We start from the raw sequence: 23089 nt of genomic DNA, 5'->3' as shown, positions 1-23089 counted from the left end.
TCCAGGCCTCTCAGGCACAGCAAGGCCCCCTCTTCCCTATGCTGCTTCTTCAAAGCAAGGAAACCTATTCCAGAAACCACCAGCAGATGTCCTCATGTATTTTTGACCCAAATTGGTCACAAACCTCTTCCTAAGCCAATCACTGACAAGAAAAATGGGGCCACTCTTCGGGCTTACACCACTGGTTCTAATTCTACACAGGGGGCATCTACCACATTCCCCACTGCAGATATTTATTTGGCAAGGGGCAGGGGCAGCTGTTACTTAGTACAATAAAAAATCATCCTGGCCAAAATCCCAGGAGAGCCCTTGTCAAAAGCAACTGAGTAACAAGGAGTTGAGCAACATACTCCGGTTCAAATACCATACTGAACAGGCAACACTTAATACCCTCAGAATTCATTTTCTGGTTCTTTGTTATAATAATACTGAGTTTGTGCAGCCTTTAAATATCCCAGTTTACTTCTGAAAACTGGGACAAAAGAAACATCAAAAAAAAAAAAAAAAGTGTGACCTTGGGTTTGAGGTGCATCTGTGCATCCTGGCTCACCCATGTTCTCTCTGCATGAGGTATGACTAGAAATTAACTTCTCTGAGCCTGGCAATTCCTGAGCGTAACCAGTAAGACTCCCAATGCCTCCCAAGTCAAGTTACTGTGGGGATGTGAGATAGTATGTGCACAGCACCCAGCACAAGGTCTGCAGCCTGTGGGTGCGAATCATTAGAAACTCGCTCATCAATTCACTGCAACACTTTCCAACAGAGAATGGTGTTGGAGTTCCTCTGATTCACCTATGGCTTCAATTATGTTTTGCCTTCTGTACCTTTTTATGCTATCCCGAAAGGTCTGAAAGGTTAATACACATTCCAAAAACGTCCTCAAGGTGAGTGGCTTATCACACAGAAAGCCAGGGTTTGTAACACTCCGGCCATGCCTTGCTCCCTGTCCCATTGTTTACAGACCTGCAGTCTCTCAGGATCATCAGATGCTCAGCAATGACTGAGGCTCAGGGAGTGCATGAATCAGGACAGACTCACAAGCAAAATGACCAAATGTTCTGATCCCTTTGCTGAGTGGGGTTACGCATGCAGGCGTGTCTGGATGGATTTACTTTCAGGAGAATCGAGATGCCAGCAGGGAAAAGAACAAATCCTGTTGTGATCTAGAGACTCTGCAGGTCACCACAAGTGCACGATCTTGTTAAAGATTGAGGAGCTTTAAAGCAGGTTTCCACTCTCCTAAACTCAGCCATTCCTTTTATCAAGTTGTTAAATGCAGGACATCATATATTCATGTAAAGGTTCATCTGACGTGTTCGTGCTGGCCTTTCTGGTTATAAATGGCACTGGCGACAAAACTGGAGGCAGATTTTATCTTATCCTTGACTTTATGACACTGAGACAGGCAGATTCAAAGTAGGGTGGCTGGCGGAAGGACAGAAGAGAGAAAGCTCGGGAATGAACGGTCTCCACATCTTTTATTTACACCCAGCAAAGCACGCCAACCTCCTCAGTGTGCCCTACCTGGGGGCAGGAGGGAGAGTGCTGAAGGACAAGGCCCGGTGGCATGGCAACACCATGGGCTCCCTTATTACATGGGGTCCTCATTTCCCATTAGCTCTCAAACCTCTGAAGTCCTAAAGTTAAAAGAGAGAAGCTCCAACTTCTCTTTACATCACGTTCCTCACTGGAGACGCTGCTATTGGCAACTGTCTGTTCACGAAAGCCACTACCGGGCTTAAATGGGTGGCCTAACTTGCAAAAGGATTGGTGTGGTTTTTTATTGGCGGGGGAGTGGTGGGGGAGCCACCTCCAAACAATTTTACTGTGGCTTAAATCCACAATAACATCTTCCGTAGATAAAAGAATTATGATCTTTTCTTAATTATTTTTATTAACAGAGAATGGAATAGAAAACCTCCCAAAAATAAAAATCTGGCACAATGATCACTCTGAAATGTGTCTAGTTTTATAAACAAGAGATGTATCCCCTTTGCACACCTCCACATCCCATACACCAATTACACTAAGTTCATGCTAATATTATCTCACCCTTTCTGCAATCCCAGGAACTGGCAAGAGCCAGAATTATCCACGGTAAGCAGAAGCTATTTGGGAGTGAGAACTCCGGGAGCAGAAAACTGAAAGTTGACTAAATTCTTAAATTCTTAACATTTAGGATTAAAAGCAAGTTGCTATCTAACGGACTGCAGGCGGCGGAGCTCAGGCCCCAGTGATCAAGCAGCTGCGATAGCAAACTCTATATAGATCTGGATTTTTGCGATTTTTATAGTTACATTTATTGTTTGACCAATGTTACCCTCTTTAGTGCGTCTCTTATAAGATTTTCTTCAATACTCGTAAAAACTAGACGGCCCCGCTGGTCCTTTTTTGCCATGGAATTCACATGCTTCAGTTCAAGAACCCAGAGGGCGGCCAGGCGTGGTGGCTCAAGCCTGTAATCTCAGCACTTTGGGAGGCCGAGACGGGCGGATCACGAGGTCAGGAGATCGAGACCATCCTGGCTAACATGGTGAAACCCCGTCTCTACTAAAATAATACAAAAAACTAGCCAGGTGAGGTGGCGGGCGCCTGTAGTCCCAGCTACTCGGGAGGCTGAGGCAGGAGAATGGCGTAAACCCTGGAGGCGGAGCTTGCAGGGAGCGGAGATCCGGCCACTGCACTCCAGCATGGGCCACAGAGCAAGACTCCATCTCAAAAAAAAAAAAAAAAACCGAGAAGACACAAAGGATCCTGCAGATGAGCCCCACCTCGCAGTTCTGTATGTTGCCAGGGACAGGCATTCAACAAACTGGACTTCTCTGGGGTTTTCCACCCAAAGAGATTCTGTTTAACAAACCTCTTCAAGTCTGTAAAGAAACGGGAATGGCAAGAGGAGGTAGAGGAGCATGCGCTCTGCAAGACTGTGCTTTCAGGCCCAGACACCAGGAATGACTGAGAGAACAGACCTGGCTCCAGTCATGGGGTACAAACTTTACAAGTTCAGTCAGTGGCACCAAGATCACAGAGGGATGTGCACCAGTCTGCTAACAAAATCACCTACCATCAGAACAGCCTCTACTTCTCTTTCTTTTTTTTTTTTTGAGATAGAGTTTCTCTCTTGTCCCCCAGGCTGGAGTACAATGGTGCGATCTTGGCTCACTTCAACCTCCGCCTCCCGGGTTCAAGTGACTCTCCTGCCTCAACCTCCCGAGTAGCTGGGATTATAGGCACACGCCACTATGCTCAGGACATTTTTGTATTTTTAGTAGAGACGGGGTTTCACCACGTTAGCCAGACTGGTCTTGAACTCCTGACCTCGTGATCCATCCGCCTTGGTTTCCCAAATGTTGGGATTACAGGCATGAGCCACCGCGCCCAGCCAACAGCCTCTCTTTTAAAGCCATTTGGGGATAATGTGATGAGAAGGAGATATCCATCATGTATCCCACCAACATTATTTGCTAAATGACTTGGGCAAAAAATGAAGCTCTGTCTCCACATAGGGGCTTAAGGCAAATGCTGGGAGAACGTAAGTGTCCCACCTGAAGGCCAAACTAAGCTACAAGTGTTTTGAGTGCTGCTGCATTTAGCTGCTGAATAAGGGAAAAAGAAACCAGTCACCATAGAAACTGCAGCCTCACAGTCTATCGTAAGAGAAGCCGGCGTCTTCCTTACCCCTTTGGCTGTACCAGATAGAATGAGAAAGAAGAGCTTTTCTCTCTTGGCCACATTTAATCTTCTCTCCTCAGCCTTTAATCTAGGTCTCCGATGCTAAAATACAGGAGAGATTCCCTCCTAAGGGTTAAATCTATAATCACACTGACAGGTACATCATTCAAAGCTAAGAAAACAATGAAAAAAACTCATTGGCTGTGGAATCTTCAGTGCTACGAGCAGTGTGAACACTTTAGTAGGGAGGGCATCCGTGAAGGGAAGGCCTTTCTTTCTTTCTTTGTGTGGGGAAAAATGGCCTCACACAGCATTTCTTCTATCAGTTAGCCTTCTCTCCATGTCTGTGTCCCTTCCTTTATTAAACACTGAGAAAGAGAGAAAGCAAGATACTAAAAGAAAGCATTCCAGGTACAGTTTCAGACCCAACCAAACCAGACTCAACCCAGTGCACTGCCATGACTGCTAGTCCTTTATTTACGGATTTCCAGGGTGCCTTTTATCCCTTATCAGTGATGTGTGTATTATCTCGATACTTATGTCAAAGACGACAGAGACTGAGCTACAGAAGGACACCAAGACACTGAGTATTTTATGGAAGTACTTAGACCAGGCACGCATTTGCTCTGTTCTGAGTCCAGATGAAGTACAAGCCTCAGTTATCGTGACTTTGGATCTCTGTAACCTCTGTGAGGTGCAGATTCTGATTAGAAACTGGTCAGGGAGGTGATAAGAGAATGGATTGGAATTAGTATCCTGGGCATACGATTCACATCAAAAACAAACTTCTCCTTGGCTTCAAATAAAATGGAAATAAGCAGGAAGCACTAGGGAGTCACTGCCCAGCCACACCTCACCTGTCAGTTACATACACTACTGAGAAGCATGACCTGAAAGAGCGATCGATTCAGCAGAAAAGAATTAGCTGCCTATAAAAAAGCAGAAACCCTGGATGCCAACCGTATCCCCGGACCGGAGTGCTCTCCTGCGCTTATTCCTCGAATTCCTTGTGTCTTTATTCTCTCTTTGTTTAGTTAGAAAACAGTATACAGTGGCAGGTCAGTGCCCAGATCAAACAATCTGAAAAGTCGGACACTTTAAAAAAGAGAGAAAAAAAAGCTCACATACAACATGTGTACACAACATTAAGCCTAGTCCGTGATCACTTTCGACAAGCAGCAAACCTTGACATTTCAGGTTTGTGAGCAACGCAATTTCATGGAACGTGATCTTTCTCTTTTTTTTAATGCTAAGATTTTAATTTTTTTATGTTTTGGTTTCTTTTTTAATGCTGAGATCTCCCTCCCTCCTTCCCTCCCTACCTGCCTCGCTCCCTTCCTCCCTTCTCTGAGATGAAGTCTTGCTCTATCACCCAGACTGGAGTACAGTGGCATGATCTCAGCTTACTGCAACCTCTGCCTTCCGCATTCAAGTGATTCTCCTGCCTCAGCCTCCCAGGTAGCTGGGATTACATGCACATGCCACCACGCCCAGCTAATTTTTGTATATTGTGTAGAGATGGGGTTTCGCCATGTTGCCCAGGCTGCTCTAGAAATCCTGAGCTCAAGCAATCCTCCCGCCTGGCCTCCCAAAGTGCTGAGATTACAGGTGTGAGTCACCGCGCCTGGCCCCTGAGATGTCTTCTTAATTTCAATTCCTCCCAGACATTCTTCTCAGTGCTCTCAACTCTTTTCTCTTCTTAGCAAAGAACCGAGCTGGGGTATTTTTAGCTGATTACAAAAGTGCCATCCTTAGGTGTAAACTCACCATCCCATAAATGGAACCATTCCCCGCTTAGGCTAGTCACCCCTATTATTCCGAACCACTCACAGGAGGCTTGCTTAATTTAAGTTACAGTGAATGACCTCTCCTATGCTTTGATTCTTCTAAGTTAATTTTTGGACTTATTTCTTCATGAATCCCCACTGAAGAATATTTACTGAGAACTGATGAGGTCCCGGGTACTGCTGAAGGCCCTGGGGATAAAGCAGTCACGAAAATACAAACTTGGCTTTCGCGGAGAAGCTGTAATCCCAGCTACTCGGGAGGCTGAGGCAGGAGAATGGCGTAAACCCTGGAGGCGGAGTTTGCAGTGAGCGGAGATCCGGCCACTGCACTCCAGCATGGGCCACAGAGCAAGACTCCATCTCAAAAAAAAAAAAAAAACCGAGAAGACACAAAGGATCCCGCAGACGAGCCCCACCTCGCAGTTCTGTATGTTGCCAGGGACGGGCATTCAACAAACTGGACTTCTCTGGGGTTTTCCACCCAAAGAGATTCTATTTAACAAACCTCTTCAAGTCTAGCTAGGGGATTCTAGCTGCATTCTAGCTAGGGGAAGGAGGCCGTATGCAAAACACCATTTAAATTAAATTTAAAAAAGTAAAAGTCAAAGCGCTATATAACACTCGGGGGAATAAGCGCTGAGATCAGTGCTGAACCAGGATGGCAGGGAGAGTGCACAGAAGGGGAGATGGTGGCACAGAGCGGGGTTTTTTATTTATTTATTCATTCATTCATTCATTCATTCATTCATTCATTTGGAGACAGTCTTGCTCTGTCATTCATTCATTCATTCATTCATTTTGAGACAGAGTCTCGCTCATTCATTCATTCATTCATTCGAGACAGAGTCTCGCTCTGTCGCCCAGGCTGGAGTGCAATATCACGATCTCAGCTCACTGCAACCTCCGCCTCCCGGGTTCAAGCGATTATCCTGCCTCAGCCGCCCTAGTACCTGGGATTATAGGCAAGTGCTACCGTGCCCGGATAATTTAATTTTTAGTAGAGATGGGGTTTCACCATGTTGGCCAGGCTCGTCTCGAACTCCTGACCTCAGGTGATCCATCCGCTTCGGCCTCCCAAAGTGCTGGGATTACAGGTGTGAGCCACCGCACCCAGTCCAGGGTTTTCTAATTTTAAGCAGACACCCGTAGGATGTGAGGGAAGGGGTTACGCAGGAATCTGGGGGTGACCTTCCAGGCAGACCAGGCATTATACAAAGGCCTGAGGCAGGAGTAAGCAGGTGTCATTGGGACAGTGGGAAGCTAGAAGGGGAACGGCAGGTATGTGGGGCCTCCAGTGTCAGGCGCCTGGACCCGGGCATCCCGCCCTGATGAGATGGCTGCCACAGGGAGGCAGGAGCAAACGTGGGGCTCCATCTGACTTCAGTTTCAACAGAAGTCCTCTGGCTGCCATCGGGGGACGCAATGACTAGAAGCCAGGAAACAAGCTCTGGCTTGACGGGACAGTCCATGGGACAGAGATGGTGGCCTGGACTTGGGCAGTGGCAAAGGCCATAGAGAAGAGTGAGTTCAGGACGGAGTTTGAAGGGTGAACCAACAGGATTTGCTGCTGGGTGGAATGGAAGTGTGCAGAGAAGGGTTCACCTGGGAGGCCTGAGGCTGTGATCCTCACAGACGGGGCTCGCCTGCAAGGGGGGTCTGTGGCTGCAACCTGGAAATGTGACTGATAAAAAATAGCTTACTCCAATCTAAGACTTTTCCTAAATATAAGAGTAGTTCGCCGTGTCTAAAATGTGTGTGCAAACAATCTGGTTTATGGTTTCCTTCTAAGAGTGGGGAATTCTGGTCTGTGCCAGGCAGAGGGTGCCTGTGGGAATGGTCCCCAGAAAAAACCCGGAGCACTGAATCTCTAAGGACCTGCCCTGGTAGAAGAGTATCTGGCACCTCTTGTCACAGCTGGGTGCTGTGTGACGCCTCCAGGAGCGGGCTCTGGAAGCTTCTGTCTGGTCTTCTGGACTTCACCCCATTGCTGATTCTGCTTTCTATCCTTTCACTGTAATAAACTATAACCGTGAGTGTAACGACTTCTGAATCCTGTGAGTACTTTCAGTAAATTACCAGACCTGGGGCAGACGTGGGGATCCCCCACACACAGGTGCGAGGCAGAGGGGGCTACAAGGAGGATGCCAAGGGTTTGGACTCAAGTGCAGGTGTCCTTTTTTTGTTTTTTGTTTTTTTTGAGACGGAGTCTCGTTCTGTTGCCCGGGCTGGGGTGCAGTGGCGTGATCTCGGCTCACTGCAACCTCCACCTCTCAGGTTCAAGTGATTTCTAGCTAATTTCTGCATTTTTAGTAGAGACGAAATTTCACCATGTTGGCCAGGCTGGTCTGGAACTCCTGACCTCAAGTGATCTGCCTGCCTCAGCCTCCCAAAGAAGTGCAGTTATAATTCCCTGCACTCTAAGGCAAATCTCTGAGTAGCTCATTTAGAATTTCAAACACACTGAGATTTTCAATTTTTTTTTAAGTAACACAAAAAGGTTCCAACAATTTCCCTTTTTTAAAGGATAAAAAAAGGATCACAGATGTTAGTGACATTTCCCATACGTCCCTTCCTTGCTGTTACAAGGTGTGGTCATGAGTGAAGTGAGCTGGAGAGCTTTGTCTTCTCCGGGCTGTATTTCTGTATTCCTCTAAGGAAATAATATTTTATTTCCATTAACTAGAAAATTAGGAATTGCTGCTTCTTATTGGTAGCTCTTTTTGATGGACAAATGAGTTGTCAGTGAAACTTGTACAATTTAACATTTGCAAACATGTAGGATCTCAGATGTAGAATACCATTTATAAGAACTGCTGGGAATGAAAAGTAATAGGGAGGCTTGTAAATGTCAGACACGTGACATGTTACAATTACTGATAGTCTCCATTAGCTCTAGTTTTAAAACTTACCAAGCCCTCAAAAATCCTTTAGTGGTCTCTTAGTATACACTTAGTGAACTGGAAAACTGAGGCAACGACATTACTGACCAAAAGACTGAGTTTGTCCTGTAATAAACTTCATTGTTTGATGACAGAAACAAACTGACAGAAACCCGTCCTAGTAGTTCTTTGCAAAAGACAAAAATAAAAAGCTTTTATGGAAACTGGGGCATTTTGCTTGAGTGGACATTGGAATATGTCATCAGTTAATCAAATGATGGTTTCCCGAGGCTGCAAAATTGGTCAATGTGACTATGTCAAAGAAAGGTTTCATCTACTTTTTTATTTTTGTCACCCAGGCTGAAGTGCAGTGGTGCGATCTCGGCTCAGTGCAACCTCCACCTCCTGGGTTCAAGTGATTCTTCTGCCTCAGCCTCCCGAGTAGCTGGGATTACGGGTGCCCACCACCATGCACAGCTGATTTTTGTATTTTTAATAGAGACGGGGTTTCGCCATGTTGGCCAGGTTGGTCTCAAACTCCTGACCTCAGGTGATTCGCCCACCTTGGCCTCCCAAAGTGCTGAGACACACCTGGCCTTTATCTACTTTTTAAACATAAGTTGATTTTTAAAAGGAAAATTTCGTTTTGTTCCAAAAGCTGAGAATCACCCAGCTGTGTGATGCAGAGACAGTGAAATCCACTGAGAGTCACGGCGAAGTGCAGTGCAGTCACCTCTACAGACTTGTTATGAACGTGGATAGTGTATGGATAGTTTTGGCAAATCTTTTAGGTCTCTAAATAATGGGGTTGGTCTTCAAGAAAATAAAAGTCATTATTAATTTTTCAATCAAATGAGGCTTTTAATGTCCTCTGGGTCTTTTTAAACCTATTTCATCAACTGTCTATCCTTCAACTGAGTGTACATTTTGGAAATGATCTGTATTTTCCAAATAAGGAAGTCAGAATTCCCAGTAAAATATGGCATCCGAAGCTATTCAGAATGATCTCTTCGATCAAAGGTAAATAACAGTAGAAATATTAATCATGAACTTGTTTTCACACTGTTCCTGTTTGCATTCAAGACAGAAAGGAACGCCTACCCAGGAGCTGGATCGGACTGCACGCACCCAGGAGCTGGATCGGACTGCACGCACCCAGGAGCTGGATCAGACTGCACGCACAGACACCAACAGACAATCACACAGACGCGTGGACACATCCCCCAACATGAGCAACCGCAGCATAGTGGGACTCATCCCATCCAAATACCCATTTCATCTAAAGCATAAAAATAATTAAAAGAGCTGCTTGGAAATACTGCTTGTCTCCGGCCATTAAATGTGCTTAGCTTTGACTTCTGTCTCGTAACAGCTGAACACTATGGCAATTTTCCATAACAACATGCATCTCAGATGACTTCACTGCTGAATTCAAACACATATTCCTTTTACCATAATGAAAGAAACTAGAAAGAAGTCTGCCTGCTGAGAAACAGTGATGATTAAACAGTGATAACAGAGAAAAAAAGCAAGTGTGTGTGTGTGTGTGTGTGTGTGTGTGTGTGTGTCTTTTTGGATCCTGCAAAAAGAATACTGCTTGCTGGAACTTCTAAAAACTTGAGAGAGAAAACTTCTCTTGCTTTCTTTTTGGTTTTTCCTTTTTTTGTTGTTGTTTTAATAAATGAAGCAATGGCTAAGACAGTTTGATCCTCATCCCGTGCATCCACACCATTTCTCTGAACTTTACTTCGTGTAACCAGAGGAACTCAGTAGAGAGTACCACTGTGTTATTTCTAAGATTCTGAACATACATGAAATGCGATCAGATTGGGTTGAAGAGTGTCTCCCTGCAAATTCGTACTCACCCAGAAGCTATCATGCCACCTTATTTGAAAATAGGGTCTTTGTAAATGCAATCGAGTTAAGACAAAGTTGGACGGAATTCACACAGGGCCAGTCAAATGACGGTTGTCTTGTAAGCGGAGAGAAATTTGGACAGATGTGGAGAAGGCCATGTGAACATGGAGGCAGGGAACTAAGGAAGGTGGCCACAAGGTAAGCAAAGCCCAGGACACAGGCAACCCTGGAAGGCAGAGCCGACCTCTGCTTCCGCCCTGAGCCTTTGGGCAGTGTGGTCGTGCCGACACCCTGATTTCACACGCTAGTCTCCAGAAGCACGAGAGAACAAATTTCTGTCATTCTAAGTCATCCAGACCACGGGAATTTGTGACAGTAGCCTTTGCAAACATGTTCTCACACCCTCCAAATTAAACATGTAGATTCTCACTCATTACAAAATATAGTTAAGAAACCTCCCATGTCTCTTCCGTTGAACTGAAATAAGAGAAAACATTTCTGAAGGTATCTCACCAGCTTTAAGAACACATAATATTCAATGCAACTAATGTCTATTTATAAAGGGCCTAACCCCACATCCTGCCTCATGAGAGGCCCAAAAGTAATATTCAGTATCTACTCTTAAAGCACTTCTTAATTATGCACAAAATATTGAATAAGATGATAATTCTCACATACCCTATCAAAATAATAGTCTGAATTCTCATGGGAAGAAACTAAAGTGAGGGAAGAAGGTAAGGTAATTATATTTTGGAAAATATGAACAAACTATTAAACTCTGGAATCAGGTCAACATCACATAATAGCTTTGTGCAAAGACAATAAATGTTTAATGAATTAGTTAATTTTTAATTACAAATATATTAGGATGATTAATGTATATACCTTTTGAGTCTTAGTATTCATACCTCTAAATAAGTACGCATATCCATTTAATCTATATGTATGAATTCAAAAATTTTAAATTCAAGCCAGGCATGGTGGCTCACGCCTATAATTCCAGCACTTTGGGAGGCCGAGGTGGATGGATTGCTTGAGTTCAGGAGTTCAAGAACAGCCCGGCCAACATGGTGAAATCCTGTCTCTACTAAAAATACAAAAAACATTAGCTGGGCCTGGTGGTGCACACCTGTAATCCCAGCTACCTGGGACGCTGAGGCAGAAGAATCGCTTGAATCCAGGAGGCGGTGGTTGCAGGGGGCCAAGCTGAGATCATGCCACGGCATTCCAGCCTGGGTGACAGGGCAAGACTGTCTCCAAAAAAAAATGATAATAAAAAAATAAATAAATTCAAGGAGTTGAAGACACATGTCCATGAATTCATGCATTTATTGGACAGGTATTTAATGAGTGCTACTATGGTCAAGAAAGCATGTTCTAAGAATGGACAAGAAAGACACAGTCCTTGCCTTTCTAGAGCTTCAAAGTTAGGTGAAAAGAGATCGGTATTATACAAGGTGCTGCACAAATGATTAAACATAACTGTGACAGAACAAGCTGCTAAAAGACACCAGTAGAGGCTCAAGTTCATCTGGGCCAGGTTCAGGGGTCCAGAGAAGGATTCCTTTAGGGAATCTATATTTGAGAACAAAGGATGAGTCGGACTTTAACAGAGAGAACAAAACAGGTATGCGTTAGTCCGTTTTCACATTGCTGATAAAGATGTACCCGAGACTGGGCGATTTACAAAAGAAAGAGGCTTATTGGACTTACAGCTCCACATGGCTGGGGAGGCCTCACAATCATAGTGGAAAATGAAAGGCATGTCTCACATGGCAGCAGACAAGAGAAGACAGCTTGTGTAGGGAAACTCCCATTTTTAAAACCATCAGATCTCGTGAGACTTATTCACTATCATGAGAACAGCACGGGGAAGATCTACCCCATGATTCAGTTATCTCCCATCAGGTTCCTCCCACAACATGTGGGAATTCTGGGAGCTATGAGATGAGATTTGGGCAAGGACACAGAGACAAACCATATCAAGGTACAAAGGGTGTTAGAGAAACATAACAAGTGCACCTCCTGGTACAGCAAGGAGGGGCACAGACGGAGACACTGCACAGAGGAGCGAGTGAAAAATCTCCCCAGGCTCAGCATGTCCAGGAAGGATGTGACAGCGTGACCATACCCTAGAGCTCAAACAACAAGATTCTTTTCAATGGCAGCGCCAGGTTAAAACAGCAGGCTGAAAACCCACGTTCATTTCACCTCCTCCTAAACTCTAACCAAAACTACAGTCCAGAGACTTTCTTAAAAAAAGACACAAACCTACTCAGCACACAAAGGTAAGGAAGTAAAAAAGCTGATGAAGAAGAAGTGAGGAATTTAACACATTCAGCAAAGCCAAATCCCAGGCCTTTAGCAGAAAAGCTGAGCGCCAACACAGTGACTCCTGCAGAAGCCTTGAAAGGCTCAGAAACGAGTCCCACCAGATATGTCTGAAACTGGGGGGTCGATAGGAGTTTAAGATATAAGCGTGGGGAGGTGACTGGAAAGGAGAGGCGATTAGACCCCTCCACAGTCTCCCTGATCCCTGTCTCAGCCTTCTTTGCAGAGGCTGGAGTAGGAACCAATACTGCAGGCCAGCACCTCAGCCCTCTTCTCCCCATGTGGCTCCTGGAACACTGGCAGTCAGACCTGGAGCCCCAGGTGGGACACTGGGAGACTGAAAAACTCTCCCTTGGAAATCAGCCACAGAGGAAACACTACAGCATGAGAAGTGGCCCACAAGCCACCCTCCAGGGGCTGACCACCACATTCTAATCCCCCCCCGCTTTTCTTTTTTTGAGACAGAGTCTTGCTGTGTTGCCCAGGCTGGAATGCAGTGGTATAATCACAGCTCACTGCAACCTCTGCCTCCCGGATTCAAGCAATTCTCCTACCTCAGCCTCCTGATTAGCTGGGATTACAGATGCATGCCACCATGCCTGGCTAATTTTTTCATATTTTTAGTAGAGACAGGGTTTCATCATTTTGACCAGGCTGATCTCGAACACCTGACCTCAAATGATCTGCCCGCCTCGGCCTCCCAAAGTGCTGCAATTACAGATGTGAGCCACCAACACCCCAGCCAAAACCTCTGATTCTTGAGACAAATGATAGCTCACCTAAAATTCTATACCCACACAAACTATCAATAAAGTATGGATAAGATAGACATTTTTAGCCACTTTTAGTGAGAAGGAAACGTAGACAGCATTTTATCATCTTTGCAACCTATGGACAGAATGCCGAAGTCAGCCAGACCAAGATTGTTAACAATATTCAGCTTATTTTGACTACACTAAAGAGATTCCTGAGTTGAGTCCTAAGCTGCCTGGACAAGATGAGAACATTCATCTCACTGCAAGGAAACACTGAACTTCAGCCTGCTCCTGAGAGCTAAGCTGTAAAATCAGAAAACAAGAAGCAACCGACCCCTGCCCACATTTCTAAGGGATGTGACCTCCAGTACTAAGAGTTCATGCTACAACATCAGTAGAAGCAAGTGTGGGAACCCCTCATCTTCTTAAGATTAGCTCACGGACCACGTGCAGTTGTCCCTGCACTTTAGGAAACCCAGGCAGGAGGATCACTTGAGCCCAGGAGTTTGAGACCAGCCTGGGCAACACAGTGAGACCCCATCTGTACCAAAAAAAAAAAAAAAATCTAAAAATTAGCTGATAGGGTTTGCCAGTGTCCCCACCCGAATCTCATTTTGAACTGCAGTTCCCATAATCCCCACGTCATGGGGATGCAATTGAGTCATGGGGATGGTTTCCCCCATGCTATTCTCCTGATAGTGAGCAAGCTCTCATGAGACCTGATGATTTTATAAGGGCCTTCCCCTTCATTCGGCTCTTATTCTCCTTCCTGCTGCCATGTGAAAAAGGACATGTTTGCTTCCCCTTTTGCCATGATTGTAAGTTTCCTGAGGCCTTCCCAGCCTTGCTGAACTGTGAGTCACTTAAACCTCTTTCCTTTATATATTACCCAGTCTCACGCATGTCTTCGCTAACAAGCGTGAGAACAAACGAATACATTAGCTAGGTGTGCTGGTGCATGCCTGTGGTTCTAGCTACTTGGGAGGCTGAGACAGGAGGATGGCTTGAACCTGGGAGCTTGACACTACAGCGAGCTATGGTCACCCCACCCACACTGCACTCCAGCTTGGGGGGCAGAGTGACACCCTTTCTCCAAAAAAAAAAAAAAAAAAAAAAAGATTAGCTCACAACTTCACCTACTGAATCCTCGTCTACTCTGAGGAAAAGTAAAGCCAGTTTGGTGCCCAGACCACATCCAGCTTTCTTCCCTCTTTGGAGCAGGGAAAGGGCCTTCTCTGAACAATGAGGACAATGCCCACTTCCCATCCTATCAACAGGACTCAGCATCCCCCTTAGGGAAGCATATGCAGGCAGGAACACCACAAAGAGAGGCACGGGCAGGACCCGCGCAGCTGTGAGATCCTGGGTGCCCCGGCCCTGCAGGTAGGCAGGCCTGGGGCTGTGGCGGGGGCTTTGCTAGCCTGGCAGGTCTGAGGCTTAGACCGGAAGGTGGGCATCTGTATTCTCCCGTTGGCTCCCTCCTTCAACTCCTCCCATGTGTGTATAAGGTACTTCAAAATAAAATTTATTTTTTCAAGGGTGAAGGATGTGACTGGATTTGATTCACATTCGAATACGACTGAGGCCATGGTGAAGAGAAAGGGGCGGGGGTGACGAGGGCAGGCTGGCTCTGGTGTGGGTGGCAGAGCTGAGAGGTCCAACATTAAAGGCTGTTTCTCTTGATCCTTTTTGTATGGGCAGGACAGTGTGAAAGGAAGGAAGAAGAAAAGGGAAAGAAGAGGGAAGGAGAGGAAGAGAAAGACAAAGAGGAGGAGAGAGAAGGATTTGGTCAGTGAGGCAAAAAATAACAACAACGCCCACCATAACTGCCGGCCTTACTGTCAATGTCACGCTAACAGTATATTATATTTACACTGTTCCTCCAGTACAGGAGCCCCCAAACACTGTAAAAATCATCATTCAGTTAACGTCAGGACATAATTACATGGCTAAGTTGAGGAGGAAGTCTTAGGAGTCCAATTCTACAAACAGAGGAAGTACTGAACGAAAGGGTCAATGATTTGCCACGACTGCTTAAAAGGCTGAGTGAGGACTTGGGTGTCCATAAAATCCAGGAAGCCCACGTCCCCTACTAAATCCTTAAACTCCTGCTGTATGGGGTGTCCAACCACCACATTAAGTACATCTTCTATATGAAACTCCTATGACTCTGCAGACGCGTGCCACTCCAGGGCTGGGAAGCAGCTGGATGCCTGCCCATCACAATCACATTGAGAACTGTCCAAGGATGCTAATGGTGCTGGGTCACCACCCACACTCGTCGGGCTTGTTTTATGATTTCCTTGGATGAACCTGAATGGACCATCCTTGTCCAGAACCAATATTCTATTTCACGTAAGTGTGAAGTCTAATTTTTGAAGTGTAAAGAACTTGGTAGCCGTTTTGGTGGAGATGCATTTCACAAGCCCTTCATTTTCATGTGAGCACCTGGTGGAAGGCCTAGTACTTAGCAGAACCTCGGGACATCAAGAAAATTGAACCACCACAAGATGCACCATTTTCTGTCATTTTTACTAAACGTCAAAATTAGACTTGCTATATTTTCTTTTGTTTCTGTTGCAGGAAGTGAGGGGGTGAAAATATTTCCGTAACAATACGTTACAAAGAAAAACAGTGAACCTAAACAATTTTAATCAGCACCTTATAATATGGGTCATTATGAAGATTATTTTTTTAAAAAGCAACATGAAACAGACAAAACCTTAAGCATTTAAAATGTAAACTGGTTAAGAAGGTGCCTTTTTCAAGTGGAAAAGGATTTGGTATGGAAAACTTTTTTTTATTTTTTTTTTGGAGATGGAGTCTCGCTCTGTTGCCAGGCTGTACTGCAATGGTGCGATCTCAGCTCACTGTAACCTCCGCCTCCCTGGTTCAAGTGATTCTCCTGCTTCACACTCCCGAGTAGCTGGGGTTACATGCGCACACCACACGCCTGGCTTATTTTTGTATTTTTAGTAGAGACAGGGTTTCACCATGTTGGCCAGGATGGTCTCGATCTCCTGATGTCAGGATCCGCCCATCTGGGCCTCTCAAAATGTTGGGATTACAGGCGTGAGTCGCCGCACCCGGCGGGAAAACTTTGTAGATGGTTTTATTCTCAAAAAGAGTAAATACATTGCTAAGAATCAACATCTTACCTTAAATACTTCCATTGGAAGAGGAAATTTGGCAGCATCAATAAGGGATTTTTCCAGAGTACATTTCCATTCAGAGGCCATCTTCAAAGGATAGATTTCTGTATCAACAGCAAATCACAGAAGAGTTGAAGGACTAACACGTTCTGCCGGGTGGCCCTTTCCTGCATGTTAATTCCCAAGCTTTCCTGATACCTCAGCACGGTCAGTGACCATGAGTGTTCACACCCCCTACCCGCCATGAGCAGCCACCTGCTGAAAGAACTTTCTGAAATTAAATAGCAACTTGGGATTCTGCTGTCAGAAATGAAGAATAAACTTAACAGACCTCTTCTTCAGGGAACATTTGTATGCATTTAGTTGGCATTCTGTAAGTAATTTAATGGTATTAATCACATTAGCAAAAACCTTCAGTCATCCGTGGGCCAAAATTCCACATATCACAAAGCAATGTCCACTGACAAGGAACTTTTTATCTGATACATTTCTAAACTACAAACGACTCTACTCTGGCATTTGCGGTTATTACAACATATTTTTCACTAAATCTCTAAGCTCTCATCTGCTAAAAATAGTCCCTGTAAGTCAGAAAATTATTAAAAGGTAAATTAAAATTTACCAACCAAGTTTAATATTTACACTTGAAATGTTGCTTAACACACCGCATGTTGCCCATATTTTTCCCCAGGCGGTGGGAGGGGGGGCAAGATTTACAGATGGAGGTTACAGAGTCTGAATGCAAAATTAAAAAGAAAAAAAAAAACTTTGAGCACTGTTTTTACCTATTGCTGAAACTGCAGGAGAATTTTATGGCCTGATCTCAACAGATTTAAGACCTTATCAAAATAGGATTTGCAGAAGCCCTCACTGGAGTTAGGTATGTTTATGCCTTCACTATATCAACCCAGGCTACTTCAGACAGACGCTTAGGATATGAATATGAAATTAAGCACAGTTAAAAGGCAACATTAAACCTTTGGGACTATATTTTTAATTTCTTGCATGTCTGCTTTTTAGCATGAAGCCATCTATTTTGATCCTCATCGCTTTTGAACTCACCTTGAGCTTTAAGCCCCCGTTTCAGCAGTTTATTCAGTCATGATTACGCTACGTATGAGATCCTGCCAGAACTAGCCAAGCCATCAGCGCACCGCCCGAAGTCATTGTTACTTACACAAAGACACACAAAGGGTAATTCACAACCACACATCCTCTGCGTGTGTGCATTGTCTATAATCCTTTCTAGTGTTTCCTGTCTGCTGAACTTTTTTTTTCTGGTTTGGCCTTTCTAAATTCTTCTCAGTAACTAACGTAATTGGGAACACTCAGTGGGGTCTCAACACACGCTTCTGCGGAGACTGAAAGAACGGGGCCTCTGGCGTCCACAGTGAGAAGGGGGCACTCAGGAAGACACTGCTTATCACAGGGCCCCCAAAAGCAGGCACAGGGACCAGTTCACAGAGCCCCCCACAAGCTGCTCCATGAGGGCGAGAGGGACACCTGTGACTTGGGCAAGCTCATGGGCACTGAATCCAAACCATAGAGAAACAGGAGGCCACTCAGCAGAGCCCGGGGAGCAAAGCCCTGAGGACACCAATGCAGGATCAGGAGAGAAAGTGCCAACAACAGGCTGGAGCTCCTGACGGGACAGGGACCATGAACACACGGCTGTTTCCAGCAAGCCGGGTAGGCAGACGGAGAGTTCAACCTGGGCATGGTAGGAAAAGGACCAGCTCACAGAAAACAATGGGGATTTCCAAAGCCTGCACCAAAGAAAGAATCTGAAGACCCAACAGGTACAGAAAAGGAAAGCGTGATCTATCTGGCTGGCACCTTTGGCCTCTTGCTTCGGAATTAGGACTAGTTATACCCTTGACCCTTGATGGTGGTCTCCGAGTGGGGGAGGGATGCCCTGAGACAGAGGAGAGGGTAAAAGAATGGTCAAACAACACCCTCATTGAGAGGCGGAGGCAGGTGGATCACTTGAGGTCAGGAGATCGAGACCAGCCAAGCCAACATGGTGAAATCCCACCTCTAATAATAAATATAAATATATATATATATATATATATATATATATATAAAACAAAACAAAAAAAATTAGCCAGTGTGGTGGTGGGCACCTGTAATCCCAGCTACTCGGGAGGCTGAGGCAGGAGAATCGCTTGAGCCTGGGACGCAGACATGGCAGTGAGCCGAGATTGTGCCACTGCATTCCAGCCTGGGTGAGAATTTGTCTCCAAAAACAAAACCTTAAGTCCAGGAGGAATGGAAATCCAGCATGACCAGGGTTAGATCTAAGCTATGAGAACTCATGGAGGGGATGCCCCGGCCCCAGTGGGGTTGCCTGCACGCTGGCCCAGGAAGGCGGACCAACCAAGTCATCTCTGAAAAAATGAACTCCTCTGTCCACCGGATGCCATCTCTCCTCCTCCACACCAGAGACAAAGGTAACAAGAAGCCCAGGTGCCAGGTGGGCCCTGCCTCTGTCCTACAACCGTGAAGATTCTCTGTTTTCTTTCTGATGGTGTTAAATCCTGGAATGAATTCAGCCCACAGCAAGGCAGATTTCTTTCATGACAAGGTGAAAATCGGCTGCAGTTTTGACAGCCTGACACAACCGGCAAAGAACAACAGTCCCCGTGTGCATTCTGTGAGATGGAGGCACACTGTTTATACTGGCAAATTAACGGACAAATAAATAGTACCATTCAAAGAACATCGACCATTTTCTTAAAATGATCATGTTGCAGGTAACTGAATAAAGTACATCATGCCAGTTTCTGTTTCTGGGAAGGTCGTGAGCAATTAAAACACGTCCCGATTCCTCTGAAACTAGAAGCCTACGAGAAAAACGAGGCAATCTCCTTTTGTGCAAGGGCTTGGTGGGGCATTTCCTATTAAATGCCACAGGAAGCAGGAATGCATAACATAATCATCAATAAACAAAGGCCTATAGAAACAACCCTTCTTTTATCCACCTCCCTCCAAAAAACTTCTGTATCTTCCTGCTCCTCCAGATCCTACCCAGTGAAGAAAGATGAGTCTATGTTGTTAAGAGATAGTAAACGTCAAAGAAAAGTGTTGTGGACTGAATGTTCGTGTCTCCCCAAACTTCTTACTTAAAGCCCTAACCCCAAAGGGATGCCTTTGGGAGATTAGAGTTAGATGGGGTCATGAGGGTGGGGCCCTCAAACGAGATCTGTATCCTTAAAAGAAGAGACACTAGAGTTCTCTCTTGATCTACTATGTGAGGACACAGTCAGAAGGCGGCTGTCTGCAAACCAGGAAGCAAGCCCTCCCTGGACCTCAACTACACTGGCACCCTGATCTCACACTTCCAGCCTCCAAATCTCTGAGAAGTAAATGTTTGTTGTTTTAAGCCACAAAGCCTGTGGCATTTAGTTATGGCAGCTTGAACAGATTAATACAGTCCAGCTCACTTTTGGACTAAGTAACATTTCAGGCAGGAAGTATTTAAGTTGGATTCAGAAACTTCCTAACTCCAAGAACTATCTAAAACAAGCACTTAAAAAAAAAAAAAAAAAAGGGGGGGGGGGGGGGGGGGGGGGGTGGATAAAATAATTTTGAAGGAAAAAAACAAGGGAATAAATTCTAGATATAGAGAAGAAAAAAACCTCAAAAAGTTTCATCTCCTTAGCATCTGCAAGAATATCTAAAAATCTATCTTATTTTCTAAACATCCCAAAATAGGAGAGCAGTGGGCTTCTTAAATGACCCTAACCTTAATGACCTACTTACACTCCTTAGAAAAGCAAAGTATAACCTTAAGACTCTGATCACAGATGAAATGTCTAGAAAAGGCCAATCTCTTGATATACATTACACCACTCAGCAGCCCAGCAAGATATCCGTATCCCCATTGTACAGGGTAAGGCGGCTTCTTTCCCTTCCTCCTTCCCCAAGCGCCAGAATGCTATTTCCTCTGATTCAGGGCAGAAAGAGAAAGGCTCAACGGCCCTATGTTTCTCAGAGGTGGAGAGTATAAAATGTAGTCTCTTTTCCCAGGTATTTGAAGGCTAACTTCGTAGCTACTTTCTATGACCCACTTCTCTTTTATTTTGCTGAATAGTTGAGAAATCTGTGCCCTCTGAAGAGTAAAATGAGGGCCATGAGGAGTGGCTCATGCCTGTAATCCCAGCACTTTGGGAGGCTGAGGTGGGCTGATCATCTGTGCTCAGGAGTTCAAGCCCAGCCTGAGCAACATAGTGAGATCCAATCTCTACAAAATAAGAAATTAAATAAATGAGCCAGGGATGGTGGCCCATGCCTGTATTTTCGGCCACTTGGGAGGCTGGGATGGGAAGGTCACTTGAGCCTGGGAGGTTGAGGCTGCAGTGAGCTGAGATCATGCCATTGCCCTCCAGCCTGGGAGATAGAGTGAGACCCTGCTTTGAAAAATAAATAAATAAATAAATAAATAAATAAATAAATAAATAAATATGAAAAGTAAGTAAAACTAAAGGATGATTCTTTTTAACAGTGGTGGTGGTGTTAGTGGGAGCGCACAGCAGACGGTCCCGGCAGCAGGGAAGAGTTCGCGGGGAGTATGCTCATCTCCCCTGCACACCCCCCTCCCACTGGACTTCTCCCCATCAGTCCTGGAAGCAGAACACTTTCCAGTGACTTCATGGTGTTTGGGAAAACGGGAAAATCAGCCTAGTATTTTCCATGCAGGTATGAAGTTTTATTCTCACCTAGATTCCAGTTAAGGAAGTGGTGCTACCACGTAAGTTACACAAGTCACTGTGGGACTTGAAATCAATTTCTACAAATCCAAAGTACTAGCATCTGCCCCCATGAGCACAACAGGGGTAGTAACAGCCTCTCTTCCCAGGGATGCTGTTCTGCTGAACGATGCAGCAGAATCCAGGTTCCATCTTGAAACCACTGGATCTGAGGAACTCAAAAATCACACTTTGAGTGTCCTGTCACTTTTTAGTTCTTCTTCCTATATATAACCTTTCCTGCTGGTGATTTAAATACTGGGGAAGTAAGTTCTTGAGGATGAATGGCTTTTCCAGAATCTTTTTTTTTTCTTTTCACGGGGTCTCACTCTGTCACCCAGGCTGGAGTGCAGTGGAGCAATCTTGGCTCACTGCAGCCTCCACTCCCAGGATCAAGCGATCCTCCTACCTCAGCCCCCTAAGCAGCTGGGACTACAGGTACATGCCACCACGCCCAGCCAGGTTTTTCTATTTTTTGTAGAGACGGGGTTTCACCATGTTGCCCCAGCTGGTCTCAAACTCCTGAGCTCAGGCGTGAGCCATCGTACCCTGCCTGTTCCAGAATCTTCAGGGGCCCCCAAGAACTCTCCAGTTAAATGGACAACTAATCTCCAGAAAATGCTACGACAAGTAAACACAATTTATTCGTATATTATAAAGACCCCAAATTATCTAAAGAGGGAGAGGGCTCATAAGCGAGTATTTCCTAAGCTTCCATGGAGGCATATTCCATTGCCACTTGTGAGCGTGAGTCCCATAACTTCCCAGGAAAGAAACATCACCGAGAACATAAGAAGCCACTAGTCATCCTTTGCTTTGCTATAAATTTGTACGCTGGCAAGTAGATATTGCTCCTAAATTTATAAAGCAATTAGATACTAAGCGGAGATTTATACACACAACTTTACGCACAAAGTAAATTTTTCCTGCTGGGTTATGAATCCCAGGGTAAACCTGGGCTTACATCCTTCCTCACAACACGACAGGCTCTTTGTTTGTCATCAGAGTCAAAAATTACTCAGGATAGAGATGGAGGTGTTGGCTGCTTCTCAACATTTTGACAGCAATAATACTAATAAAATGCCACGTTACACGTCTCTATGCCTGTCAAACTTAATGTAAATGCAAACACACGGGACACAGGACCAGGAAGCGTTTTCAATTAAAGCCTCCAAGTGACAGAAAAGATAAACATAACTCCTCTCCTTCATGTACTCAAGACTAATATCGGCAACTAATACGGGAGGAAATTCTTTGGTGATTTTAATAAAGCAAAGAGCCACGTCCTTACTCCAAATATACCTACAAAACTCACCGGAATGAAGATTACCAATTTCTGAAAAAATATGTATTTCTTCCTTGGCATCTCTAATTCTACAAGAATCCAATATTTCTGTTCTGAGGTTTCCCATTCAAAGACTGATAAGAGGAAGCAGCAGGGGGAGTGGGGTGGAAGGGGCCCAGGCCCAGCACCTGGGAATCTGAATTTCACTGCCTGTCCCCTAAAACGGGGGACCTTGGACAACTAGCTGAACTCCAGTCTCAATTTTCTCTGCTGTGAAACAAAAGTCGCAACAAACATGCAGCACTTTTTTAGAATCAAAATAAACAATGTACCAGATGTAAAATCACCTGGCACATAGTAAACACTCAAGAATGGTTATTTTGTAAATACTGAGATTTTTAACTAGGTAGGTATGACAGAGAGCATAAGGCATGATTCTGCCCAATAAGCCTCTGCAAAGCCATTTGACAGTGCATTTGAAGCTAACTAAAATTTTACGTGCCAGGAGAAAACATGAGTTTTCATCTACTCAGTGCTGTTTCATGGTCAGACTGGACTGTGGTTTGGATATTTAGATGGATGGATGGATGAATGGATGGACGGATAAACAGATGAATGCT

At 44.9% G+C, this 23089-nt stretch overlaps 1 protein-coding gene across 1 annotated transcript in view; it reads right to left on the bottom strand.

The window, feature by feature from the left end:
- SFMBT2 (Scm like with four mbt domains 2) overlaps positions 1-23089 on the bottom strand; it is a 258911-nt gene that overhangs the window by 102709 nt on the left and 133113 nt on the right. Inside the window, exon 7 of the mRNA XM_023230544.2 lies at positions 16440-16537. Coding sequence (XP_023086312.1) covers positions 16440-16537 — 98 coding nt within the window. The remainder of the gene's footprint in view (positions 1-16439; positions 16538-23089) is intronic.

Source organism: Piliocolobus tephrosceles, chromosome 9 (genome assembly GCF_002776525.5).
Source record: "Piliocolobus tephrosceles isolate RC106 chromosome 9, ASM277652v3, whole genome shotgun sequence".
Taxonomy (NCBI): Eukaryota; Metazoa; Chordata; class Mammalia; order Primates; family Cercopithecidae; genus Piliocolobus; species Piliocolobus tephrosceles.
The sequence above is the reverse complement of the archived record's forward strand: the minus strand, read 5'-3'. Positions and strand labels throughout refer to the sequence as shown.